The 27,585-nt window shown below is 39.6% G+C and overlaps 1 protein-coding gene across 8 annotated transcripts in view; it reads right to left on the reverse strand.

Annotated features, from left to right (window-relative positions):
- BCAS3 (BCAS3 microtubule associated cell migration factor) overlaps nucleotides 1-27,585 on the reverse strand; it is a 488,663-nt gene that overhangs the window by 427,874 nt on the left and 33,204 nt on the right. For all 8 annotated transcript variants that reach the window (XM_034752349.1, XM_034752354.1, XM_034752352.1 and 5 more), the window contains exon 7: nucleotides 19,801-19,873. In XM_034752349.1, the coding sequence (XP_034608240.1) occupies nucleotides 19,801-19,873 (73 nt within the window). The remainder of the gene's footprint in view (nucleotides 1-19,800; nucleotides 19,874-27,585) is intronic.

A 27,585-nucleotide genomic window follows, 5' to 3' on the forward strand; every position in this document is an offset into this window, starting at 1 on the left:
AAGCTTTCGTGGACTACAGCCCACTTCTGCTAAGAAGTAGTCCACGAAAGCTTATGCTCAAATAAATTTGTTAGTCTCTAAGGTGCCACAAGTACTCCTGTTCTTCTTTTTATATATAAAGTGCAGTTCTATCTTAAAATGTTCTGCTATTAGAACTGTACTGTGGGGGTTCTATAGCTATTTTGTCTCACTGATTTACACATCACATTTGCTCTACTTGAAAAAAAACAAACATTTGAAATGCTTTTTCTAACACACTTGCCTTTGGCTCGGACAGTCACACTCAGTTCTTATCATCGCACACACAAAACTTAATAAAAGTACCCCAGCAACACCTCTGCAATGCCACTCTCTGTAGGTCATGCCCTCACAATGACACCTGTGTAAGCCTATTAACTTTAAACGGGTATGCCAAGATGTCACTGGCAACTTAATCTGAAGACAGCAGGGTTGTAAGACACTTCATTATCTGCACATTAGAGGTGGGACTGATAGCATCACCTATTATTAAAATTGCCTGACACTTTCCATTTTGGTTTGAAGTTGCTTATAACTATGCCAAGCTTGAGCTATTTGGTTTAAAATTTTCCATGCCGGTGTCTGCCTCAAGCTAAATATTTCTGGAAAAATTCAGCCAAAATGGTTCAGCCATTTCTTAGAACACTGTTAGGACAACAGACATGGTCTTGGTCACGTTAAAAAAATCCTTGAGACCTGTTCTTTGCAAAGCTCTAGCATACCCATGCTTTGGAGCTGGGGCTTCAGATTTGTCAGAGTGGCCTTTGTGTAAGGGATGTGCCTTTTGTTGTTCCTGTGAAAATCTGCAAAAAATTATAAGCCTTTGAAAAATCTTAGGTCATCTCAGTAGCAGCTTCTTAGAGTTTGTCACCTGAAACCTGCAAAGATTCCATCCTTACTGAGCATGCTCAAACCTCTCCCAGGTCTTATGGTGAAACCAGACTGCATATGCACCATCCCCACAAAGCAACTAAGCATGCTCAATCTCCTCACAGTTCCCAAAGGGTGACCGGACTGCACACGTGCCATCCTCAAAAAACAATTGCATATGCCCCCTCCAGCCCAGGGATACAGGACTGAAGCCAAACTTTCCATAATTGCTACTCCAAGCCGGAATGGAGCCAGGCAGCTGACAACAGGGAGTCTGTCTCTCCTGAGCTTTCAATGATCACCTAAAGGCTCCCAGGCAGTGCAGAGGAGGAAGCTGCTGAATTAAATGCTGAGAAGACAAGAGCTAGACCAAGAAGAGAGAAAGGACTAGACTGGGAAAAGGAGCCTGGTGCGACTGAGATGGGGATGGAGAGAGAAAAACTCTGATGGAGTTGGGGGCGGGCTGGGATTGGCTGGGCAGAGAGACAGGGACTAGGTACTGGGGGGAAAGTCTGGGAATGGGACAAGAAATCTGAGGAGTGGAAAGTGGGATAAGGAGGCAGGGTGGGGAAGAGAAGACTTGGGTAATGAAATGTTGGAGGAGATGGGGGAGAAGGGCTCACGCTTTGTGGGGAATGGTTAGAAGAGAGTAACCACTAGAGGCCACTCCCCTTCAGAGCCTGGAATGGAAGCCAAGATTGTGGAGTCTGCTGTCAACAAATATCTGTGAAACCCACTGGCAATGTTTCCCATCCCTCTCTAGTGCTGTTCCACATAGAAGAGGACAATCTACTGCTGCTATCAGATACTCTGTCAGCTCAAGCAGCAGAGCTCTGTGTAGTCAGTCTAAAGGTTCCAACCCAGACAATGAACTATGCATGTGCTAGCATGACACTCCACATGATTAAATTTATTTTTTTCAGGTTTGTTTGTTTTTTTAAACTAAGTAATTACACACACAAAACTAAAAAACATTAAGGTTCCAAAGTCAAGTGCTCAAAAACTAGGAAATGCTAGAATTAAGGTGGTCTGTGCATCCTTGATTTGCCCCCCTTGTGCACGCGCTACATTATATATAGTCTTTAATTATATATAATTTTTTCCAAAGAATCCCCAGGGAATCAGACAGCGGATTACAAGAGAAAGGAGGGTCTCATGGTGAAGGCAGTTGAATCCTGCACTGGAGAATTGGATTCTATCCCTGCCTCTACCAGAGTTCCTATGTGATGCTGCTCAAGTCACTTAAGCCAAACTTTTCACATGCAGTCACTAATTGTGTGCACCTCATTTTCTGTGTGCCTGATTGAGACCCTGCGGTCTGAGTTGCAGAAGTGCTGAGCGCCTGGGGACAGATTTTTAAAAGGTATTTAGGTGCCTAACTCTTATGGATTTCAATGCGAGTCTGGCACCTAAATATTTTTTAAAATCTGGCCCTCACAGTTGCAACTGAAGTCGATGGGAACTGTGCTTTGAATATATAAAGTGTTATATAATGCTAAGCACTTGAAAAATCAAGTCTTAGGGGGTCTCAAACTGGGCTCTGAAAATTTGTGACAACTTTTAACCATAATCTCTCTGTGCCTCAGGTACCCATCTATACAATGTGGATAACAGTATCCCGTTCTCACAGGGGTGCTGCGAAAAATAAATTCATTAAAAATTGTGAAGTATGCAGATAGTGATGAGTACCATAGGAAAGCCCGGGAGGAAATTAATAATTCTGTCTTCAGAGTAGGATCTGAATAAGCGTACAGTAAATAAGGCACAGGGCCACGCAATGAACAACAAGAAAAGAAAGTATTGAATAAGGTGCTCATTAAGTGTCATTTTGAGCACTGAAAATGAGGACGGGTCCTATGATCATGTAATTAAAGACTGTATCATAATGCATACCCACAAGGCGCCCAAATTAAAGTTGCACAGACAACCTTCATTCTGGCTTTTCCTAGCTTTTGAGTACTTGGACTTTGCAACCTTAATAATGTTCTTTTAATGTAGTTTTGTGTGTTTTATTCTACATAAATATAATGAGAGATCTCTTCTGTCTAAGTGATATTTCCAATATATTATCTAGTCACAATCTAAACAGAAGGAACAGGCAGCATTTATATTTTTAGCCATTTTAAAAATGTCTTATTTTATTACTCTTTTACAGTGCAGAAGACAATTGGATATCTTTTGGGTCAACTGATTGATAAGTGAGACTGCTGAACTATCTTAATGTATGTATAATTTTATAAAACTTTTAAATAGCCATCAAGATCTATATATTCGATTAAAGTCAACAGCAACTGTAATATTTCAAATATCATGTCAAGAATAAAAAGTTACCACTGAAGAATTATACCAGAGATGTAAAGTTTTACAGAATTCCAATCATTACATTTTCCATGACCCTTTGCCTCACCTCGAAGCGATTTAAATAATACAGTTTTAATCTACAAATGAACATTTGACCCAGCAAACCCCTTGGTATAACTAGGTATAATTTTGAAAGTCAGGACTCCAAAGACACTGCTTTAGGAGACAAAACACCAGGTAGTGACAGAAACAAAGCTCAAATACTACTGAGCTTATTTATGTGACAAACGTTACACAAGTGGCTGCTAATTGTATAATGCTACGACACTGGGGCAAATTCATTTGGCTCGCTAAGAAGTACATTAAGGGTAAGAAAGAACATTTAGCCTTACTTTTACATAAAACATTTTCAATTTACCTTTTCAAGATATTTTGAGAAAGTAACACACATACGAACGTTAGTACTCACAGAATAAAATCTTTACATCATCCTTGAGATTTCGAGCATGGCTATTTTGCAATGTACTTTAAAACTTATTCTTACAGGTAGTGGTAATATTACACAAAAAACAATCCTAAAACACATATTAAGTGAAGAAAATACTATCCTGAAAAAGCTTCTTTGGGTCTATGTCACATTGATTTATAACAGTTATTTCTAAGAGAGACAAAAACACACAGATGCAAACAATTACTCTATTTTTGTAGGCAACAAGTGAGGTGGGTGGTAACTGAGAAATTTTGAAAAATCCTGTCACAATATTCCGTTTTTTTCTTAAGTAACCCTCATCACACAACAAACGCTCGCCACATCAGAGACTTTCCAGGGCCTGAAGGGCCGCTTTGATTCCAGACCGCTGCAGGCATTAGTGGGGACGTAATTAGGGTAAAAAGTTCAACCACAGTTCCATGTCTAGAGTGCTGCCAGAAATAAATTTCCTCTTATTCATTGGTTTCTACTGTACCCTCCCTGAGAACCATATTGAAAACACATTTATCTTTGTAGAGTTTGTTCCTCTTCTAATTAACAGTATAGCATTTACACTATTTAATAATTTAAAGCGGAATTTAAAGTGGCTCTGGAATCAGCAGCTTTGCCTGTAATGGCATTCTGTAGTATCTTTTCCCTGTCGTTCTTCTTTTGACAAGTGACTCAGGTAAGGTATGCACTACAGCTGTTTTTATTTGGCTATGCACTTAACATAAGACTACTTCTCCCACTTCCCATAATACGTTGGGAGGCAGTCATTAACCAGCGCTAGGATAAAACCATGCTCTAATTTGGAAAGCTTCTCTACCCATTCCTCCCGTCCCCTTACCAAAAAAAAAAAAAAAAAATCACTTAGAAAAGTTTAGCTTATTTACAATTTCATAAATCAGCCCTTTCAAAGCTCTGAAATACTCAGGGTTCTTATTTATTGGCCAACGTTTAACCCCAAAATTCTCATTTGCTTCCTTGCAGATCTGACGTAGGATTATCATTATAATATACTTTAATCCAACTGTTATTCCTTATTATAGATCAAGTCAATTCTACCAGACTGAACCAGCCTCCAACATTGATTTTAGCATGTTAGTGCCCCAGATTCTTCTGACCCTCGTTATCAACATAACAGATATTCCACTAAAGATGTTCTCTCTTGATGTATCAATTTATAAGAGATTTTTCAAAACTGTATGTTCACTTTTCTGATAATTAAAGTGATGTTATTTATCACAACTACTAGGAAAGGAAACTAAATGTAATTATAAAAATAAATTAAAAGGATACAAATCCAGCCTTAAAAAGATGTTTTTTTTAACAAAATAAAGAAGGGTTGCTATCTTTAGTACATAATGTAATAACAAAATGAAACATCACTTGTAACATTCTGTCAGGGATGGTACTTGGTCCTGCTGTGAAGGCAGGGGACTGGACTCGATGACCTTTCAAGGTCCCTTCCAGTTCTATGAGATGGGTATATCTCCATAAAAAAAAAAAAAAATCTTTTGGGAGCCTAAATTACTATATTCATAGGTTTTGTCTTTGTCGGGTTTATAAAAACTGCCACAAGAGCTGTAAAGACAAAAAAGTGAACTTCCTACAGTAACTAGTGATGACAACATTGTTTTCATCTGCTAGGACTGGAAGAGAGCTCTGCAGGTCAGATGATAACACAAAGAACATGGCAATGGACAAAGCTTCATCAGTTTCTCACAGTACTAAATGGATCTCTTTGGACTAAATTCCCTCAAAGTGATGATAGTGTATAAACAGGAGGATTCTACTTCTACCTACAAGAGGTCATTGTACGTTTCAGATTTTAGGTAGGAAAAAACAGCTATATCACCTCTAGGGGAAAAAATGTTAAAAAAGGACATAAAGGTTGGCAGAGAGGTTGCTCTATGAACTATAGGATTCTGGGCTTATTTCTAAAATCCTCATGGCTGGAAACATAATAGAGGTAATATACTCTGCTCATGAGAGGTGGTGACACACAATCCAGAAATGCCCCCCAGGCCAGTGTCCAAAGCAGAGGGGTTCAGGGAGACTGTGGACTTTCTTGTACTCTCATAAGAAAATCCACTACATCAAAGAAAACCACCAAATCCCATCTTTCTCATCATTAGACCTGCTCAAGCAGGACATAAAATTATGTCATAATGACATTTTGTCAAAATATGCTGTTTTGTCACAGCCAAAACGTTTCAATTAGATGATATTTTTAATCAAGAAGGTTTTTGCAGTCCAGGGCTCTCTGGTCACCTCTGAGCAGAAGGAGGTAGGCAGGGAGAGGGAGCGGGAGCTGAATCAAAAACCTGAGCTTTCTGATTTGAAAACAGCAGTTTCAACAAGTTTGTTTTGCAAAAACATTCAGCAAGTTCAGTTTTCACTCCAAATTTTTGAAACCTCAAAAAGTTGTCACAAAATGGATTTGCCATCCTCCAGACAGCTCTAAAACCACATAAGACTTAGTGAATTTAGTGGAAGCTATGGGTTGGGCTGAATTTTGCTGTCTGTTTTTTGGACTTGTTACAGGGCTCCAAATGAAGCAAACATGTAGCCTCCAAGTATTTAATTTCTTGAAAGGGAGCAGGTTTTAATTTAAAGCTTTTTTAACCACCCTGTGGCTGTGAAAAGCAAGGGTGGTGACAAGAAAGAATTTACAGGACTTTGTGAATCACAAAAAGTCTCATGAAAACAAAGGACTTTTACAAACTTTATGAAATCTACTCGATGGTGTTCAATAAAATCAAAAATCATAACCATCTGTCCAATTCATTTTTTATTTTATGGGTCATTTTAAATTTAAAAAAAGTAAAAATATGCTATACTTTATCTTCCTGATGAATGGATACACCCTTCACACATCCAGCCCTATGATTCAGTCCCTGGCATAACCCAGTGGCTCCGAGGCATAACCACTGCATTTGCACTGGCATTCCAGTTAAAATGTAGCAGAGAGGGTTGCTCAGAGCAGTGTGAGAACTGTGAACAAGAACTTCATTCATCATAGCTAATTTTCTTCTCCTGGGTGATCCTTCAAGAAAGCTATGCTGTTTGTCACTTCTAAATCATTTCACAACTAGCTAATTTTAAAATTTACAAACCACAGGTTCTGAGAACTGGACACTGATTCTAGCATCAACCAGAAGAAGAGCTGGTTGCCAGATAAATGTTGGGTACATATAAAAATCTTTAAATAATATTAATGTAGCCTGGTATTACAGCTTAGTTTTAATAACATTATTTTTATATTTTTCCTGGTAAAACAGCTTTTTTGATAAACATTAACACTTCTCTAAACATATTCTTCAATAAAACCAGTATTAACACGCTGGTAAGTTTCAAGCCACAGTGACTACATAAACTATCTATTTCCTGAAAAGCTGCTTGCACTAATTGTTTAGTCTTGTAAACAGATTTCTCAATACAGAAAAATATTAATTGCATTAGCTAAGTCATATATTTTCCATCTCCTCCTTCTCCAACTCTCAGCCTTGCACCTTATTTCAATGCCACATCCATATGCTTCTTGCTTCTCATGCACTTAAGCGACCTTCATTTCATTCTTCAATTCACTCCAGATTCAGAAATTATTCAGAGAGATTCTTTGGCCTACGTTATGCAGGACGTCAGACTAGTTAATCATAAAGGTACCTTTGGGCTTTAAAATTTATGAATATTGAAGCAATAATTGTGACATCTTCTACTGCTGATCTAACCAGCTATGCCTGTAACTCTATCTGGTGTATCGTGTGTAGATTGTAAACTACTGAAGGCAGCAACTCTCTCTCTCTTCACATTTATAAAGAGCCATATACACTTGGGGTAAATGCAGCAACATGCTCAGCACCTCTTACAAGGAGCTTTAGAACTTTGTTGTGGTACAACACAAAGTTCTTGGGAAACTATTTTTGTCTGCTGAGGAGTAAGTTGCTGTCTGATGATAAACACCACTGTTGGGATAAACCGTTTACAGGGTTTTCAGAAATATTTGCTTGTGGATACATTGTTACAGTAAGGGCTAAATTCTCCTCTCTGATATACAGATTCAACTCTACTGACTTAATCCTCTATCTAGGTGGGCATGTAATTAACTACATCAATTACTGCCCTAGCATACGATACCTTCTGACTCACTACTAAAATGACCACTGAAAACAAAAATGAAAAACAAGCGTTTTCATTTTTTCATGGATATAGAAGGGGGTAGAAGATTCGGCAGCTAGCAGGGGTGGGCACTGTAGCGGTGTGGCCACTGATTGGCTCTCAAGTACCTCTTTGTGGACAGAGGTCACTCTTCCACACTCTGACTCTGAGTGATCTCATCTCTTCAACAAAAAACAACAAGGAGTCCTTGTGGCACCTTAGACACTAACAAATTTATTTGGGCATAAGCTTTCGTGGGCTAGAGCCCACTTCATCAGATGCATGAAGTGAAAAATACAGGAGTTGGTATAAATACATGAAAAGAAGGGGGTTGCTTTATCAAGTGTGAGGTCAATCTAATGAGATAAATCAATTAACAGCAGGATACCAAGGGAGGAAAAATAACTTTTTGAAGTGCCCATTACAGACAATGGACAAGAAGGTGTGAGTAACAGTAGGGAGAAATTAGTATTGGGGAAATTAAGTTTAGGTTTTGTAATGACCAACCAGTCCCACTCTTTATTCAGGCCTAATCTGATGGTATCTAGTTTGCAAATTAATTCCAGTTCTGCAGCTTCACATTGGAGTCTGTTTTTGAAGTTTTTTTGTTGAAGAATTGCCACTTTTAGGTCTGTAACCAGAGAGATTGAAATGTTCTCCTACAGGTTTTTGAATGTTATGATTCCTAATGTCAGATTTGTGTCCATTTATTCTTTTGCATAGAGACTGTCCAGTTTGGCCAATGTACATGGCAGAGGGGCATTGCTGGCACATGATGGCATATATCACATTGGTAGATGTGCAGGTGAATGAGCCCTGGATGGTGTCGCTGATGTGGTTAGGTCCTATGATGGTGTCCCTTGAATAGATGTGTGGACAGAGTTGGCACCGGGGTTTGTAGCAGGGTTTGGTTCCTGTGTTGGTGTTTTTGTTGTGTGGTGTGTAGTTGCTGGGGAGTATTTGTTTCAGGTTGGGGGGCTGTCTGCAGGCGAGGGCTGGCCTGTCTCCCAAGTTCTATGAGAGTGCAGGATTGTCCTTCAGGATAGGTTGTAGAGCCTTGATGATGCGCTGGAGAGGTTTTAGTTGGGGGCTGTAGGTGACAGCTAGTGGCGTTCTGTTACTTTCTTTGTTGGGCCTGTCTTGTAGTAGGTGACTTCTCGGTACCCTTCTGTCTCTGTCAATTTGTTTCTTCACTTCACCAGGTGGGTATTGCAGTTTTAAGAATGCTTGATAGAGATTCTATAGGTATTTGTCTCTGTCTGAGGGATCAGAACAAATGCGATTGTATCTTAGAGCTTGGCTGTGGACAATGGATCGTGTGATGTGGTCTGGATGAAAGCTGGAGGCATGTAGGTAAGTATAGCGATCAGTAGGTTTCCAGTATAGGGTGGTGTTTATGTGACCATCACTTATTAGCACTGTAGTGTCCAGGAAGTGGACCTCTTGTGTGGACTGGTCCAGGCTGAGGTTGATGGTAGGGTGGAAATCGTTGAAATCTTGGTGGAATTCCTCAAGGGCCTCCTTCACCTGGGTCCAGATGATGAAGATGTCATCAATGTAGCACACGTAGAGTAGGGGCGTAAAGGGACAAGAGCTGAGGAAGTGTTGTTCTAAGTCAGCCATAAAAATAGTTGTGGGTAAGGACAAAGTCACAAAGTTTCAGATTTCAGATTCAATTTATACCTTCAAGTCAGCGGCACTGCTATGGGTACCCGCATGGCTCCTCTGTATGCCAACATTTTTATGGCTGACTAGAACAACGCTTCCTCAGTTCTCGTCCCCAAACACAAATACTCACCAGCAACTACACACCACTCTCTTACCACTTCAAAAGTTATTGTTCCTCCCTTGGTATCCTGCTGTTAATTGATTTATCTTGTTAGACTGACCTCACACTTGGTAAAGCATCCCCCTTCCTTTCATGTATTTATACCTGTTCCCGTATTTTTCACTTCATGCATCTGATGAAGTGGACTCTATCCCACGAAAGCTTATGCCCAAATGAATTTGAGAGGCCTTGGCTACAGCGCAATAAAGCAGCCCCGGGAGCCCTAGCTCACTCCCCGTCCACACTGGCAAGGCACGTAGAGCAGCTACAGCACTGCTGGTACTCCACCTCGGCCAGTGGAATAACGTTTGCTGCGCCCCCGCTGCAGCACTGCGGCGTCAGTGTGAATGAGGTGTTGCGTTACTGCGCTGTGATCAGCCTCCGGAAGCGTCCCATAACCCCCTTAAGTCAAGTGGCACTCTTGTCATTGTTGTGACATCGGCTGCAGGAATGCAGAAACGCCCTTTCAAAGCTTTGTTTCGAAGAAGCCGGTTGCTTATCAACTCCGAGAAAAACAAACATTTACTGTTTGCTTTGAGTGAGTGAGAGAGAGGCAGGGGGAGAGAGGGGGGTCTGAACTTACAAGACAGCATGTTGACACACTCTCAGCACCCCAGAAACCCACTCCCTCTCCCGCCACACACACACACACCACACCCCTGTCACACTCCACCCCACCCACACCCTTTTGAAAAGCATGTTGCAGTCACTTGCATGCTGGGATAGCTGCCCATAATGCACAGCTCCCAATGCCGCTGCAAGGGCTGCAAATGTGTCCACGCAAGTGCGCTTGAAGCTGTCAGTGTGGACAGACTGCAGTGCTTTCCCTACTGCGCTCTACAAAGGCGGGTTTAACTCACAGCGCTCTACATCTGCAAGTGTAGCCATGCTCTTCGTCTCTAAGGTGCCACAAGGACTCCTCGTTGTTTTTGCTGATACAGACTAATACGGCTACCACTCTGAAACCTCTCTCATCTCTTCAGAGGCCTTTTAAGAGCTCAGCTCAGGGAGTAATTCAAACGTCCCCACCCCGTTATAGGCAGGCTGTCATTGGAGGAAAGCAAATTAGTTAACACTTGAGACACCAAACTTCTTGTTACTTGTGAAAGGTGCAATAGCAAGAAGGTGTCTGTTTAAAGCACGCTGTTTATAAGCAAGGAGTCAGTCTTGACAAATAAGGTGGAACAAGAACACAACATTTTTTGCCGACATGGCCACTTCTTTGACTAGCTCTATCTTGTTATTGTGTTCCGGTGAACCACAGACTTGCGCTACTGAATTATAATTTGAGAAGTTCAGTTTTGGTTTGACTTATACACACAGTGAATATCAGACAACCAATCAAACTGCTCACCATCCCTTACTTAGAGCTATGCCTTACTTCTCTACAAGTGCAAGGAAAATCAACAAGACAGAAGTTTGTTTTTAAATTAGTTCCTATCATTGTACTGCTCAATTTCTCCCTCAAAAACATCTAAGTGACAAATTTAGCACTGGAAGGTAAAATTAAGTACTTACACACCTTCATAAATTCTGTACATTCAAAATCAAGCTTATGCCATTGTCCATTGTCTACAGCCACGCTCTAAGATACAACCGCAACATGTTTTAACAAATCACTATATTTACAGAGATACACATTCTATAGATCCAACAGCATTTTCTTGTTACAGATTACAAGGCCACTTACAGCAGCACTCAAACACAGGATTTCGAAACCTGCTAGGTGCAAACAAATACACACAAGTACACTGTCAGTTAACACAATAGGCAAGGATCAACTGGCTTTTATATGAGCTAAGCTTCCTCCCCCCCATTCTTCTCCATAGAACTACTATGTTGGGGGTGGGGGGGCGAGGAACATTGATTTGGGAGGGGAGGAGGGAGTTAATGCATTCATTTAACAGATTTCTAATTTTGATTTGTCACCACTTAAAATTTATCTTTTAAGATGTTCTGAGGCCCATCAATACTTTCTTGTTGGTGTAACAGCTTTATTGTCCCTCCCATAACCAGAAACATAGTGAGCATGCCTATGTGAAATTCCACAAAGACAGAATTTACGCAGATGTTCTTTCCTTTTTGGTTTTCCTTTAATTTGCAAATCTTGTAATCTAAGACTGAAGTTGACTGAACCAACATCTAAACCAGCACCGCAGTATCAGCCAAAAAACACAATCTGTTTCCCATTTATGTGTCAAGACTGCATCCTTTTTGGTGGTTGAAAAAAACAGTTATTTTGAAATGATTATACAGTGAAACTGTGCAAGCCTTTAGTAATTTTATGAACTAAGTTCTAGATGGAAAATCTGACTTAAAAAAATAAAAATGGGTTTCTAGAAAACTAGTTCATAACTCAAGTTGTAGGAAAAGACTGAATTTAGAACATGTAGCTTCATCTCTACTTAAATAATTATTTAGGGAAGCCGTAGAGCTGGCACTGTGCAAAAGTTTTGTAATGAACTTATTTTCAACACTACAGTTGATGTCACCTAAAACTGTATGCCAGAAAGATATTTCAAAGCAGCCAAATTAGTCTCCACTACAGCTTAGTACAAAAGTAAATTAATCACTTCAGTTCAAAGAGACTCATTACAAAAAGATGTATTTTGTCTATTGGGCACTAGCCACCTTTTTTTTTTTTAAATCATTCCTGAGGTTTTGCCCAACGCAATGTGAGCTTCCTTAGGGGATATAAACAAATTACCACTTTCCTATAAGAGCAGAGGGATCTATTCATCTAAAATCATCTGCCGGATTCTGTACTGTGAAAGGCCACAAATCTTGGCTGACCTATTTAAAAGAAATGTAGCTGGACCAAGAAAAGCTTTTTTTTAAATATGGGGGGGACACATCCGTTCGGAGATTTATTTTAATAAGCTTCTCCACCCTACGCTCTTGAATGGCTCTCTGGCTAGTTTATTAGTGTCAAAAACTAGCCCCTTGTAGTCTGAGGGGATTCTTTTTAAACCTGAAGTAATTCAGATGGAGGCTAGGTTTGTGGTCTGCTATATGACAACTATTGCTAATCCAGGTTTGCAAGACATCAGGTTTTTATATATAAATAAGTTTAAATTTATTTTATAGATATAGATGATATAGATATATAGATAAATAAATTTAAACTTATTCAGTTTCCTACAGATTGTTGTCATATTTTAAGCCTTTCCATTAAAAATTTGAATAAAGAATTCTGAGGCTGACCAGCTTCAAAGAAAGTATTGAATCAGAGTTAAAGACCCCACCATTTTATAGTAAATATCAAAGAATGTATAGAACATGTGCAGTGGAGTCCAATGATATAGAAAGAGATTCTTATATTAAACTGGATATGGGCACTGAAAAGAAGAAAAAAAAAAAAAAAAAAACCATGGACGAGGTGGGAAGAGTTGCAATCTCTGACATTCAGAATTTCACAAAAACTTTTAGACTCAAACCCTAAAGACAAGAAATGGGTTTGACCAAAGTGCATCATTTCAGAGCCTCCATGTGAAACTCAGAAGTTAAACTTAACTCTCCCTCAAATGTGAATTCAGTAACTGTCCAAATCATTTGGAATAATCAAGAAAACAAACTGGTGTCTACTCCAAACAGGAACAGACCTCTATATTATTTTATTGGAGAGTTTCAGAAATCTTAAACTTTGAGATAAAATTAGTAAAGCAGGATTGTAACCACATGATTCTCATTAAAGCTGCATGATTAAAACACTAAGAAAATTTACCCCCTACATCTCTAAGTAGCTGTTTAGAATCTTAGTAGTTTAATAAAGCTTCCTAAATTAAAATCAATGAAGTTAAGAACTGCCTTGACTACTTGTTAGGTCACATTACAGTAAATGTTCATTCCGTTCTCCGTACTTTCCCCACTGTTAACAAAACATCTACTTTAGAGCTTAAGTTCTTGGGAAAAAGATTGAAATTTAATAAGACATTCTTAGATCAATGGACAATTTACAGTACAACTGAATATTAGGGGTTTCAGTGGAAAGTTGTGTGCATGTATTAACAGCTACTAGACAATAGGAAGGACAATGAAAAGATGCTAGGATTCAAAAATAAATCCACAGCTGAATTTGACACTGATTTTATACATGATATCCATGTCTGTTTCATAATCAAGGAAACAAATCCTGAAGGTACACAGCATATGAGACATTTATTTTGTCAGGCAAAATCATAATAGGATGAATGTCTTAATGGTATGGTAAAGGGACGGTGAAAATTGTTAATGTTATTTTTTTAAATGTTAATGATAGCTTTAAAGTGACTCAGTAGAACTTGAAAATTCTTCAGATTCCAAGAATAAAGAATGTCCTACATTAAAATACTATAAAAATACCATTCTATCACAGCTCCTTCACTGTATTATATTTACTTTATAGCAAAAGGAGTACAGATGAATTTCCTGAGACTAACCATTAATGCAGATTAGAGGTTAGAAATCAGGAAATTCCAGCTCCTAATATGAATGTGTCAATATCTCACTGATATAGAACTAACAGATAAAGTGCTATAAAGTGCTATTATGAAATGACTGTGCAGGTGTCGATTTATGTATGATCTGCTTTCTATCAAAATTTTATTAGTTTAACAGTCTAGTGTCTCGGTAAAGTCTAAAACTTCTAAATGCAATTCTAATACATATTGGACTTTCAATTGATCAGACACATCTTTTGTGCATTCAGCAGCATCTGCACAAGTTCCTGGAATCATGAGAGAATGTTATACTGTATATTACCATGTTTGTAAATATGACCTCTCACACACCACATAGGAATGTGTGCACACAGTTCTGATCGTTTAAAAAAAAAAAAAAGTTTTCCCATGCTCAAAAGTTTCCATGATAACATGTGTAATAGCTTACTCTTGTATTACAGTTTGGGGGGTTAGTGTAACATACTGAGGTTTTATTGTGAGTCAAGTGTAAAATGTACTGGCTCTTTGCCTTACACCCACAAAGTTAATAGCTGCAAGCTAGGTTTTACAAGAGCTATGAAAAATGAATGCTACATAAATTATCACTGAGAAAAAGAAATCTTAACTAAGATACTTATGTCTGGAGACAGCAGGGGTCCAAGATCAGTGTGTGATGTTACACACCATAGAGTACTCCCCCCTCTGTGCTGAAAACCACTATACCAGACATTCACCTTTCCTAGACAAAGGGCACTTGCCTCATTTGTGGGGGTGGGAGGGAAAGCACAGTATTACAAAATCGACTGTTTTGGAGGAGTCAAAACAGTCAAGGGAATGGTAGAATGTGCCAGGAAAGAAGGAAGGACAGAACAATGAAGATCTGGGGAGCATCAGAGATAGGCAGGAAAGAAGCCAGAAACTTTAAAGAACAGCAAGAAAAAGACAGGGGTTGGTCAAGGCTAAAGAAGCTACTTTTTTTTTTTTTTTAATGTTTACGCTATCGGTAACCATACTGCCTCAGACTGTGATCTAGTCAGATCTCACAAAGTAACCAGGGTCAATACTTGAATGGGAGACTTACAGGAAAAAGCCAGAGAGCTTCTGGAAGTGGCATTAGCAATTCGAAAGGTGACACGTTTTCCCTTTAAGTCAGTGATCACCCATGCCCTAGCATGGCATTGGAGGTACTAGGCTGATGGAGGTATTGTCTTTTGAGTGAGCCATTAAGCCACATTTTGCAAAGGTGGAAACATTAGCCCCATTTTCAAAACCATATCCAAACTCATTTGGCTTTGTCAGAGTGTAGCAGGCCCTCTGAAAAGGTCAGGGGAACAGGAGCCTCAAGTTCACCTGGGCTTAATTAACTCGCTTAGTAACTGGGAGGCAGTTAGATAGGCAGGGAAGCACCTGGGCATGATAAAAGATTAAGAACCTCCGTTTGAGGGAGAACTTCTGAGGAGAAAGGCAGCTATCAGAGAAACAGTCGGATTGTAGAGGGAGAATCCTTCCAACAGAAGCAACCACTCAAAAAGAGAGGAGCAGGGCAAGAGGCTGGGGAAGGCTGAGGGAGGAGAGGTAGGAGGCAGCTCAGTGAGTAGCAAAGGACAGAAAAGGATTAGTTCTGGCTGTTCCAAACAAGGTTCCTGAGCTGGAAACCAGTTGGTGGGCAGGCCTGGATTCTCCTATTCCAACCAAGGACTTTAGAAAACAAAGCTCTAAACTTAGGAGGCCTAGAGCTGTCTAGCCCCCCACTAGAACCACAGAATTTCCAGCTCCCCATTATCCAGAAAGGGACAGAGACTATTAAGGACCCAGCCAGAGAGCTTGGTTATAACCAGGACTTGAACACAGAACATGGTGGCATAAGGGGGACAGAGTCAGGTGGTGGAGCTCCCCACCTCACCTCAAGGGTGGGCTAATCAATAACGGTTCCATATTACAGGCTTACATTAAAGAGAGACAGAGTACCTTGTAGTCCAAGGTATAGTTCAACCAACTGAATGTCAAGGAACCTCGGTTCTATTCCTGGCTCTGTCTTTGTATCACTGTCATTAGGAAAGTAATTTAGGCTACGTCTACACTAGCGCTTTTGTTGGTGGGGGTTGGGGGGGGGGGGGGGGGAACCACACACATAAGTTCCATCAACAAAAGCACCAATGTGGACGGTGTTATGACGAAGGGAGATGCTCTCCTGTCAACGTAGCTACCGCCGCTCGTTGTGGGGGGGTGTAATTACACCGATGGGAGAGCTCTCTCCCATCAGCACAGAGCAGTTACACGTGAGACCTTACAGCAGCACAGCCGCAGCGGTACAGCTTTGCCTCTGTAAGGTCTGTAGTGTAGACATGGCCTTAATCTCTGTGATGCTAAAAACAGCAGGGTAGATGTGGTTTGGGCCATGAAGCCTGGAGAGAGGGGTGGGCTTCAGCACTTGAGCCACATCTACACTGCAGTTTTTAGTGCTGTAGTGCAAGCCTAACACTACAGATACAGGCTCTGAGATTTGTTTTAAAACACAGCATAGACATACCCTCGGCCCCTTGTAGTGGGGCCGGGGGCATGGAGCACTGGGTCTGGTGCAAGGCCTGATGTCTGAATCAAAGTCAGTAAGAACCATACTATGAACCAAAGTCAGGCCCTGTCATAAAGTAGATGCTTACTTACAAGTTCACTGTCCAGTCCATTAACTTGGCAAAAACACAGTTAGCATTGCTAAAACACAGGCACTCCTAAGTACTAGGTATTGGATATTCATGTAAACACCCTCCCTGAAGATGGTACAGGGACACACTGATCCTTGATAGGATAAAGTCAGGATAATAAATGAAGATGTTTTGTTCGAACCAGCAGGTACAAGGTGTAGGGTGGTTGGTAACCACATCAGAAGGGTAATATGTAATCTGTTTGTATAAAAGAGAAAATCATAGGAGGGGCATCTCTGTCTGGCCTAGGAAACAACAGATAGTCCCGCTGTTGACTGAACTGGCCCATTGTAATGGGCATACATATGTTAGCGTATCTGTAGTATGTACAGGGCACTAGGGCCATGCTTCGTTAACGATAAACCTGGTTGAGCACCTTCACCACTGAACCAAGGTTGTGGTCTTTCTGGGTAAGATCGTTGAGGTCTGCTGGATCAGCTACCGGCGCAGAGCTAGAACAGCACATGAAGTGAGCACAGATGCACGCCAACAGACACCGCTCAATTTTATCCTTCTGTTTTCTGTTAAATGGGGACACAGTTTAACCCTTGTTTGTAAAGTGCTTTGAGATGTACAGCTGAAAAATGTTGTGTCGGTGCTAACTATTATTGTTAATTCTCCTTCATGTTTCAATTAGGATACAGTAGTGGTCATACGCTAGGTCCTAAGTAGTTCAAGGGTGCTGCCGCTGGGTGCTATCAGACTGCTCCTGTCATGCTAGAACTAGCCTAATTTCAGTAGTAGTTGAGGAGGTAATAGCAAAGAGATACTATCAAGTGCTTTGGGATCCTTCAGGAAAAAAAGATGCTACATAAATGTAAGGCTTTTCTCCAGACACCTTCTCATTGAACTACATTTAAACCAGATGTACCATCTGTCCAGAGGCAGATATATAGTTAAAGTTACTGCAGGTGATGCAAAGCACAAAACCACAAATTAACAACAGAATTGAAGTCTTAACACTGAAATTCCTTCCCACCCCTCGGCTTCCATCAGACTTAAAGGTTTGATATCTGAAACTGATTTTTTTTCTTTTTGGTTTTTAGTGGTGATTCCATGGTTGTTTTAAATAGATGATCCACTTAATAAATTGAAAGAAAAAGACATGTAAGCCTTGGGTTACTTGCACAACAAACAATACTTTGCAAAATCACAATTTGTTTGGAACCATCAGAGTGAGATGTAAATGATCAGAAACTCTTAATCTGTGCACCAGTCCCCTTCTTTTAATCGGGTTCTTATGATGTGGCCAGAGCTACAGGCCTGGTTTAAAAGCTCAGGGTGTGTTTACAGAGATTTAAATAATAGCTAGGTAGGCGTATACCTGATTTTGCTCATTTTTTATGTAATAAAGCATTTTCTCTAGAAAAATTAACAAAATAATTGTTTGAAGTCTTGAGTTTTACTGGAGCCCATCGGTTATGAGAAAGTAGTGGCCTGCTTTACATGCCTATTTTGTTAACATCTCAGACATGTCTCACTCACTTATGCAAGAATACCATCAAGGCAAATAAGTTCTATGGAAGCATATTTTTCACACACACAAATCAATGACCTGGATTAAGAGGGGAAATACTGCCAGATAACAAACAACTGTAATGTACTGTTTATAACCAAACAGTACATGCAGTCCTAGGCAGGAGAAGTGGTTAATAAGATTATAAACATTTTGACAGCACATAATGCACAATAAACAGTTTAGCATAAAGGAAGAAGCTTAGCCATGTTTATTTCTGATCAGGTTCTTAAATTTGAAGATAACATTCATATCCTTTGTTAATAAACTAACAGTACATAGTGAGCAACACTCTTCGGAATTGTTTTGGGTTTACTTGTTAACCTTCACCCATACCCAAAGTCATTAAATTCTTAATTAAAAAAGGTGTGGCACAGAATTAGTCTAATTATTGTAAGAAGATTTGCTTCAGCAGTTTAGCCTTTCAATCTCTGTGCACAGGATTATCCTTGAGAAGTAGGTATTTTCCACTAGGTACGGGTATAAGCCGAAAGTGCTGTCTGAGTCAACACATCTAACCCAGCCATCATAACATAGCAGAACAATCTCTTTGTATTAGGAAGACCCTCCAACTGACACTTAGAAAGCAACAAAACACATTTCAGGGAAGGGAGGTTGGCAAATGCTCATTACCGAACAAGAGGAATATTCTATAGATTTTAAAGAACACTAAAGTCTTTTTGAATAGGTCCAGTGTACTATATAAACCACAATGGACCCGGAAACAGGAGAAACAGACATATTAAAACTCCCTGCTGTCATCTAGGATTCCCTTGTTTATTTCAGCCTTCACTTATTGGAATAGGTTCTTCTGTGTGCGGATGGATATTAACCCATTTAGATGTAGGCCAGGGACTTTTTTAACATGGGCCTCTAAAACTGCTCACCAACTGAGACCAGCACAACTCCGAGTCCTTGCCAAGACAGAAGTGAGAAAAGAAATGCAAGTTTTGAGCTCAGATCCCTTGTATGCCATCCCCAGACTAAGACAAACCTGCCAACTCATTATTTTAATTGAACAAAAAAAAAGAAGCATTTGTTTTGACAATACATGGCCAATGTTTACATCAAAACACAATCAATAACACTGTCATACATAGACTATCACTCATCCCTCGCAAACATCCTTTAATTATTTGAGGCACAGAGGCCTGTTTTGACCACTCTTCTGTAATAACTTCATCCATTACCATCAGAAACAGTGAACATGAAAATGAGATTATGTTAAGAGAAAATAATCCCACACAATTTCAAAATACCTCCTCAATTATTTTATATTGGGTTTCATATCACAGGTCTTTCATCACAGGGGTTTGTTTTGTTTCTAAAGGCATGTGTCCTAAAAATCAGAGCTGGCAGGTTGAGAGTTTACAGGGAGAACATTTCGCAATTTCAAAATGTAAAAAAAAAAAACTCTGAATACAGAGCAGAACAAGTTACAGAAAAATATTTTTCTATTATTCTATCAAATAAATTGCTTTTTCAGTATATTAAAAGTTGAAAAGTTTTCTTACCCAGAAGATCCAGTGCTTTTACACACACCAAGAAGAGGTCTCTTCTCAGAAAAATTATCACATTTCTGAGGGCCTGATTAGAAGAAAAACAGAAAAATAAATCTCAATAAAAAGCATTCATTATATTTTCACCATGCTGTCTTTATTAATTCACTGCAATAAACTGACAATTGATTAACTTGAAAATATAATTACTATATCTTGTCACATTTCAGAACACTTTTTTTTTTAAAACCACAAATCATTAACCTGAAAAAAATTCTTCTACAGAAAAAAAAAAAAATTTTAGAGCACCTTGCACAATCAAAGTATACCCAGAGGTTTTACAAAGCAAAGGGCAAGATGTTGGAAAGCCAGTGGCTATACAAAGAGCAGCTGCCACTAGACGCTCAGCAATAGGGATACATTTCTCAACAAAGCCATGAACTCTAGAACAATAGTTCCTGTAAATATGGTGATAGGTGTAAACGAACAATAAAATTTGGCCAGAACACGCGAATATTTACCTACTCTTTTCAGAGAGTGTTATTTCTTATTAAGATCCAGTGTCAAGTAACAGTAACTCCCATTTTTCTATTTTGTGACGTTGTTCTAAAATATGAATGATGCTATTTTTGAAAGGCTTCACACATTTTTTTTCAATTTATTCCATTAAGGTCACACACAGCAGAAGAGTAGTCCCTCTCTTTCTTTAGTGTGTGACAAGCTGGATGCTAATGTTTGCCTAAAACATGGCCAGGCCCATCTTGCATCCCTAAATTGGGCAAATTTTTCACACGTGACATAGCAGCATAAGACCCATTTTCAAAAGCAATTTAGGAAAAGTAAGTCCCACTGACTTTCAGTGAGACTTAGGCTTTTGAAAAATGGGGCATAGGCATTTTCAAAAATTTTACCTGGTGTCTAAGTAGGAATAAAGTCAAATAAAAACCATCTAATTTCTCTCCTTTGTGGAATTTTTTCCCCCCGAGGGTACTACTGCTTTGCTGAATGTCAGGATGTTTGCCATTGAAATTAAACATACACACACCAAGCTGAGATGCCTCAATGAGGTAAATTTCCAGATTACAAGAAAACTTTCTTCGTTATAAAAAATCAAACTCTTTGATCTACACCAAGTATTGGTAACACATTCTGTTCAAACCTTAATTCAACATTAACTGTTTGGCTGTAGTTCTATGTGAATTCACCAGAAAGGTATAACAATTAACAATATACTTTTTCACTTAGCAGTCTCTGTTAATTATTAATAGTATGGGTACATACAATTAATTTATAACATAAAACTGCTCAGCAATCTTGTCTGTACAAGACTAACTCTTCCCTCCTACATGTTTGGACTATTTATATTAGTAAATGGTTCACATCAATAATTTCACCGTCAACAATAGGTTTACGAGTTACTTAAAACTGCCAAATGTATTTTCATTTTATTCTGCTCTTTCCAAGGTTTTGTATGGGTCACACCTGTATTGTATGTACTGATCTGTAAACTGATAAATGAAAACATGTAAAGTCTTTTTAAAAACCTGGCAACCAATTTGTTTTTTTTTACAATATGTGGAACAGATGAACTCCATTTGTTTCTGTTTACCTAGCCAGGCTCAATAGAAATTACATTAAGGGAGAAACCCTGGCTCCATTGAAGCCAATGGGAGTTTTGCCACTGATTTCAGTGGGGCCAGGATTTCAACTATACATACATATACACACAAACAAACACACACAGACACTCTCGAGACATCAGTTCACAAGTTTCTATACAGTCCAACTCTAAGTTTGAGTATAAACTTTTTATTTTAATAAGGAGAATTACAAAGGAAAGAATTTCAGAACATACAAAAATGGATTACAGGGGAAAACATTTGCACAGAATCAGCAGGAATATCATCATCAATATCTGCAACATATTTGTAAAAATTGTACAGTGGGTGCTTCAACTTCTAATTTCAGATGTTTAAGACTCAAGCTCATGTTTCAAAACATTTCCATTATCTACTTCAAATTTATACTTTTAGGATGTAACTATTAATACTCTAGAAAAATCATTAGTATAAGGACCTTGCAGTGCATGAAATCAGGTTAACAGCAGTCCTGTTCATGAGATTGCAACATGTGTTGTTCTCCATGATGCTTAATGCATCAGCATCCCCCTGTCATTCTGGGGGGGACGTTTAATCCTTCAAGTTATGGTGGATTAATTTTTTATATATAAAATTGTGTTTATTCACATGTGCAATATACTGATGCTATACACACCTGCTCCGCACAGTGTTTAACAGAATGTATCTGATGATTGAAATGAAAAACAGCTAGCCAAATCCATCAAAAATATAAAAAGTATTGCAATCCTGTTGCAAAGTCATTTCTTAAACTCCTTTTATTCTAAATCCTTTTAATTCTGTCATATAACACTACCGCATTTATAAAAAGCTGAAAATCCTGATAAATCACACAATTAAAGTAATGAAAACTGCCTTTCCTGCCAACAAGGCACCACCTTATCTGCAACTCCATTTAGCTAAACGATAAAAAAAAAATTCTGTCATCGGCATATTTGAAAATATGCAAAACAAATTCCCCTGACTAGATGAAAATTAATATAAAGTAACTTCCAGATCTCCATGAAGTCAAAAAGTTTTCCACGTACTAATATAGTTCACTGGTTCAGATGAGCTCATGTACTGTACTTCCAATGAGATGGAAGTCCTGCTGGCAGCTTAATAATGCTAATAATCACAACATACTCTTTTTCAAGAGATAAAGCAGCATAACCCACGGCCTGATTTTCAAAAGGAGCTCAGCACTATGGCTCCCATTAACTTTTGTGAGAGTTGTGTGTGCTGACCACCTCAGAAAATTAGTACACTAGCATCTCTGAATGTTTTCTCTCAATAAAAACAGGGCAATGTACTTTTCCTGGGTACTTCAGCAGTGATGGTGCTTGCCAAAAGTCACTTCATTACTTTCACCTACTCATTGATTTGTAAAGCATTTTACTGTACCTTGAGTAAGAAATGCACTACATAATGCCAAGTACTATTCTATTTAGCAATGCAAGTATGCTTTGAAAATACACTATGTAGGTTCACTCTTATTTCTGCATTAGCTATCGGTTTGATGCCAGTTCTATAAAGGTCCTTATATTGCTGTCATCAGCATAGTATCCCAGAGCTTCCCTGAAATGCACTAAGCAACTTGACTAGCATTCGTTACACATGGTTCTCTTTCTCCCTTTTTTTCTCCAAGAAAAAATGAGATGCTCTGTTTTTGTTTCGTCTTTATTTTATGTCTGCTTTGTTATACACATTTATTATTGAAGGCAAGGTTTTAAAAGTGAGCCTTACAGTTAGAAAGGAAAGCAGTGAGGTTTGCCATGGTTCTTAAAACCTGTGAGAGTTCACTCCCCAGCCTTAGACCAGTCCCTGAGAATACTGTCTCCTGCACAGACTAGCTTTACCCTCGTGGACAGCTCCATCTTGCCTGATGAGCATAGCTGTTGACCGCAGTCCCCGAGCTTCTGGTGGTCTTTTAGGTATAGTGAGACCAGGTCACTGAGTATCTTAAACATAATGGCAGAGATCTTGAATTTGACTTGATATTCTATGGGAAGCCAGTATAGAGTGGAGGACAGCCCTGATGTGTTCAGATTGCAAGCTCTTTGGGGCATGAATCACACCTTTTTGTTCTGTGGTATACAGTGCCTAGCACAGCAGGGCCCTGATCCATGATTGGGGCTCCTAGGTGTTATGGTAATACATAAATAATGTGCTCACACAGTAGCCCATGTTGCTGAGATATGGTCCTACAACCTACATAAGGTTTGATGGCTTCATCGCCAGAGTCAAAGACACAAATAGCACACAAAAAAAGTTCAACCCAACACATTTTCCATACACAGAAACACTATTTCCTGGAAACTGGGTTTACTTAAATAGGGAATTTACATTTGGCTAATAAAGAAAACAAATATAGGTTTGTATGTCTTGTACAGCATTGAGCACATGCATGTTAAACAATAATATTCACAAGTCAATATAGTTCCCATCTTTCAAAATTTCTCCACTCTTTCATGCTGAACTTTATTTTCTTTACTCATGAACTTTACTCAAGAGTTACCGTATGGAGAACATTCAATTTCAGCAAATATGAAGAACTGTAAAGGGCCAAAGAACATACATCCAAGTGACCAAGGTCCACCTACTCTAGGCTCCCAGCATCTCAACCATCGTCTTTCTTGGGGAGAGGCCCACATCTCTCCCCCTGCTGACCAAGGTTTTCCCTGGCTGCACGGTTCCCAGTCTACATTGTGGTATCTCTAGCAAGCCAGACTGCCTAAACAAGCCAGCATCCTGTATTTTGCTTTCTCTCCAAAGGCTACGAACAGCATAATTGTTCACAGCTATAAATTGCCACACAGCTCTTTGTAAGCAAGAACTTTTATTCTTAATGTGAAAGCATTCCAGAGAAAACGCATTAAAAACAATAAAAACATACATGTACACTAAAAAGCTTACCAGAGGTCACCACAACTCCAACCTTGGGCTCTGGTAGATGTCAGTTCTTCCAACCCTTCCACAAGGATTGGGGGGGCCCCCACCTTGGGCAGAAGGTCGTGTCCATTTGCTGGATCAGAACAAAGGCACTGAGTCAGTTTAAACTCAGGCTCTTTATCCAAAAGTTCTTTCTCTGTCTGTTGGTCTCTGGAGAAACCAGGATACGAAACCTCCCCTAGAGATGGTACTTCTGTAGGTGGGAGGGTTTAACAACATGGCTGATTTACCTTAATCACCACTCACTGTCTTGAGTACCTGCTGTAGTAAGCCCTCTCCCATGGTGTACAACAGTGGTTTTCAAACTGCTGGTTGCGACCCAGTATTGGGTCGCGGAATGGAAGGCACTGGGTGGGTCACAGCAGCTCTGGTCAGCACCGCCGACCGGACTGTTAAAAATCCCGTCAGCGGTGCTGCCTGGTTAAAGCAGGCTAGTTCCTATCTGTTCTGACACTGCACTCTGCCCTGGAAGCAGCCAGCAGCAGGTCCAGCTCCTAGGTGGGGTGGCTACGGAGCTCCGCATACTGCCTCCGCCCCGAGCACCAGCTCAGCACTCCCACTGACTGGGTCCCAGCCAATGGCATCTGGGGTGGGGCGGTGCCCGCAGGCGAGAGCCGCTTGCGCACCACCGCGTAGGAGCCGGACCTGCTGCTGGCCGCTTCCAGGGTCCAGTGTGGTCCGCGGTGCCAGGACAGGCAGGAAGTCTGCCTTAGCAGTCCCACTGCGCCGCTGAACGGGAGCCACCCAAGGAAAGCCTGTGCCCCAACCCCATGCCCTACCCCCCTGCCCCAGCCCTGAGCCTCCCCAAACCCAGAGCCCCTTCCTGCACCTCAAACCCTTCATCCCTGGCCCACCCCAGAGCCTGCACCCCAGCCCAGAGCCCTGACCCCCTACCATACCCCAAACCCCTGCCCCAGCCCAGAGCCCCCTCCCACACCCTGAACCCCTCATTCCTGGCCCAGCCCTGCAGCCCTCACCCCAACCCTCTGCCCCAGTCCTGAGCCCCTTCCACACCCCAAACCCCTAATCCCCAACTCCGTTGGGTCACAGGCATCAACACTTTTCTTCAATTAGGTTGCCAGAAAAAAAAATTGAAAACCACTGGTGTACAACACAATCACACATACACCATTCGTTTAAACAATGGGCCCCAAGGATACTTAAACTTAATTCAATAAGGTCTCCCAACGATATGCAGGAAATTGCCATATCTGTCATGCCTTATTTTTTATAATCTTTCTCAGTAGACAGCACCTAGTTCTCTTCCAGGGAATCAAACATTAGGCTTAGTTTTTAATCCAAATTTAAAATGGCTTTCTTGGCCTAAAACAGGAGTTTAAATAACGCTTTCTCTAAGCTATTCAGACATAGATCCCTGTCCAGCCACAACAGAATCATGAGGTAAAAAATATGTTAAATTCTGGAAAAATGTACAAAACAAGTTTCACTTATTACTTCAGACTAATTACAGAGGAACAGAACTAGAACATATGGTAAAAATTTCCAAGCATTTTCTGCACTTTAAACTCCTTTATGTGTTATGGCATATTTAGCTAGCAAAATAAAGGTTTGGTGATGAACCAGAAACTTCATCTTCTGGAACCCACAATAGTAAGGCTTTTTTGTTAAATTACAAACAATTTCTGCCATTGCCTAAAAGATCTACTTTTTATTTTAACACCCAGTCCACTTTCCTCTAAGCAGTAAGCTTTAATATTTATTACAGAAAAAAATATATTTAAGGTGTTGAAATTTGATTTTGTTGAATTTGTGTTGTATAAATGGAGGAAGTTAAGCATAAACTAGAAAATCTATGAATCACTTCCCAAAACCTCCCCCCACCCCAATGTAAAATGATTCAGACCATCAGGATCCCTTCTGATAGTCAACTCTCACTGGGAAATCTGTTCAATCAAGGAAATCTTATTTATACTAGGACACCAATTAGACAGCAGAGGTGTGGCACTAACGAACTTGCAGAAGGTGAGTTATGGTTCTAAAACAGTAATTTATATGACAATACTTAAATAAAGGAGAAAATCAAATATCTATGCACTCCATTAGTAAGGAACATAGAAATATGAAAGAAAAACACACATCCAAAACTGTAAGATAGGGGGAGTTGCAGCACCAAAATATTTAGCATACATAGTGGCCTTGCTAAAATTATTAAGACCAAGTCATTTAACGAATACAGACACCTGCAAATTATGTCTGTATGTACTACTTGTTTATATGTTTAATTACATTTATCTTGTTCATCTTAATTTCTCTAATTCACTTAATTTCACCTTAGCAAGTAGGTTAGATTTATGGTAGGAGGTACCTTAAAACCTTGTTGCGCCAAAAGGACAAAAATTGCTATACATTTCATAACTTAATTGCAAAACGTAACATTTCACAGATAAGTTTGTAGTAAAACTACTTCTCTAAGCAATATTAAGTTGCATGTCTTGTTCTCTGACAAGTATCTGCATCTGCTCTGTCGGAAGGATTGATTCAAAAATTATGCCCATAGATGTCCTGCATAGTAAAAATCTGATCTTAAATCTTTGCCTTCAAAGTGCTTATAACACAATTGCATGAGCATCAGCAATTCTGCAAGCATCTATAAAAGCCTCTGTACAAATGGAATATACCCTGTGATTGACTCCTCTCGGTAGCAGGCATTGCCTTCTAATCTTGGAAATTGTGCACTCAAACATTAAAAGGCCAGACAGATTTGTGTATTCTGCCTACTTTTTCCACTGAGGATAAGAGTTTTGCTGACAATATCCCAGTTTACAGAATAGTACAATTGGATGACATTCCTTTGCTTCACTCAGTGAGGAAGACATTGTTCTAGCTCCTTTGATTTTCTTAAGAGCCTAGCTTAATACTGAAGTTAACTTGCTCTCCACAAACTGGATTCTTTTATCCACATCATATCAGTCTTCCAGGTCAGATATCATCTTCTTCACATCCTCAGGCATGACTGCATTAGTGGCAAGTGAAGATTACATAAAAATGATTGCAGACTGCACATTTCACTACGTTTACTGTCCTTAGCTGTAATATCCACCAGACTTGCTGAAAAATGAACCAGACAAATTAAAAAAAAGGAAAAAGTCCTTTGTAGGAATTGGTAGGATCTATGCATACAGACGGATTTCTATGTATTTTTGCTGATGTAGTCTAAATTTGTTGGAAGATACTTTACATTCCTGAGAGCCAAGAGAGTATAAAAGACAGT

This window comes from Trachemys scripta, chromosome 18 (assembly GCF_013100865.1).
Source record: "Trachemys scripta elegans isolate TJP31775 chromosome 18, CAS_Tse_1.0, whole genome shotgun sequence".
In the NCBI taxonomy this organism is placed as follows: domain Eukaryota; kingdom Metazoa; phylum Chordata; order Testudines; family Emydidae; genus Trachemys; species Trachemys scripta.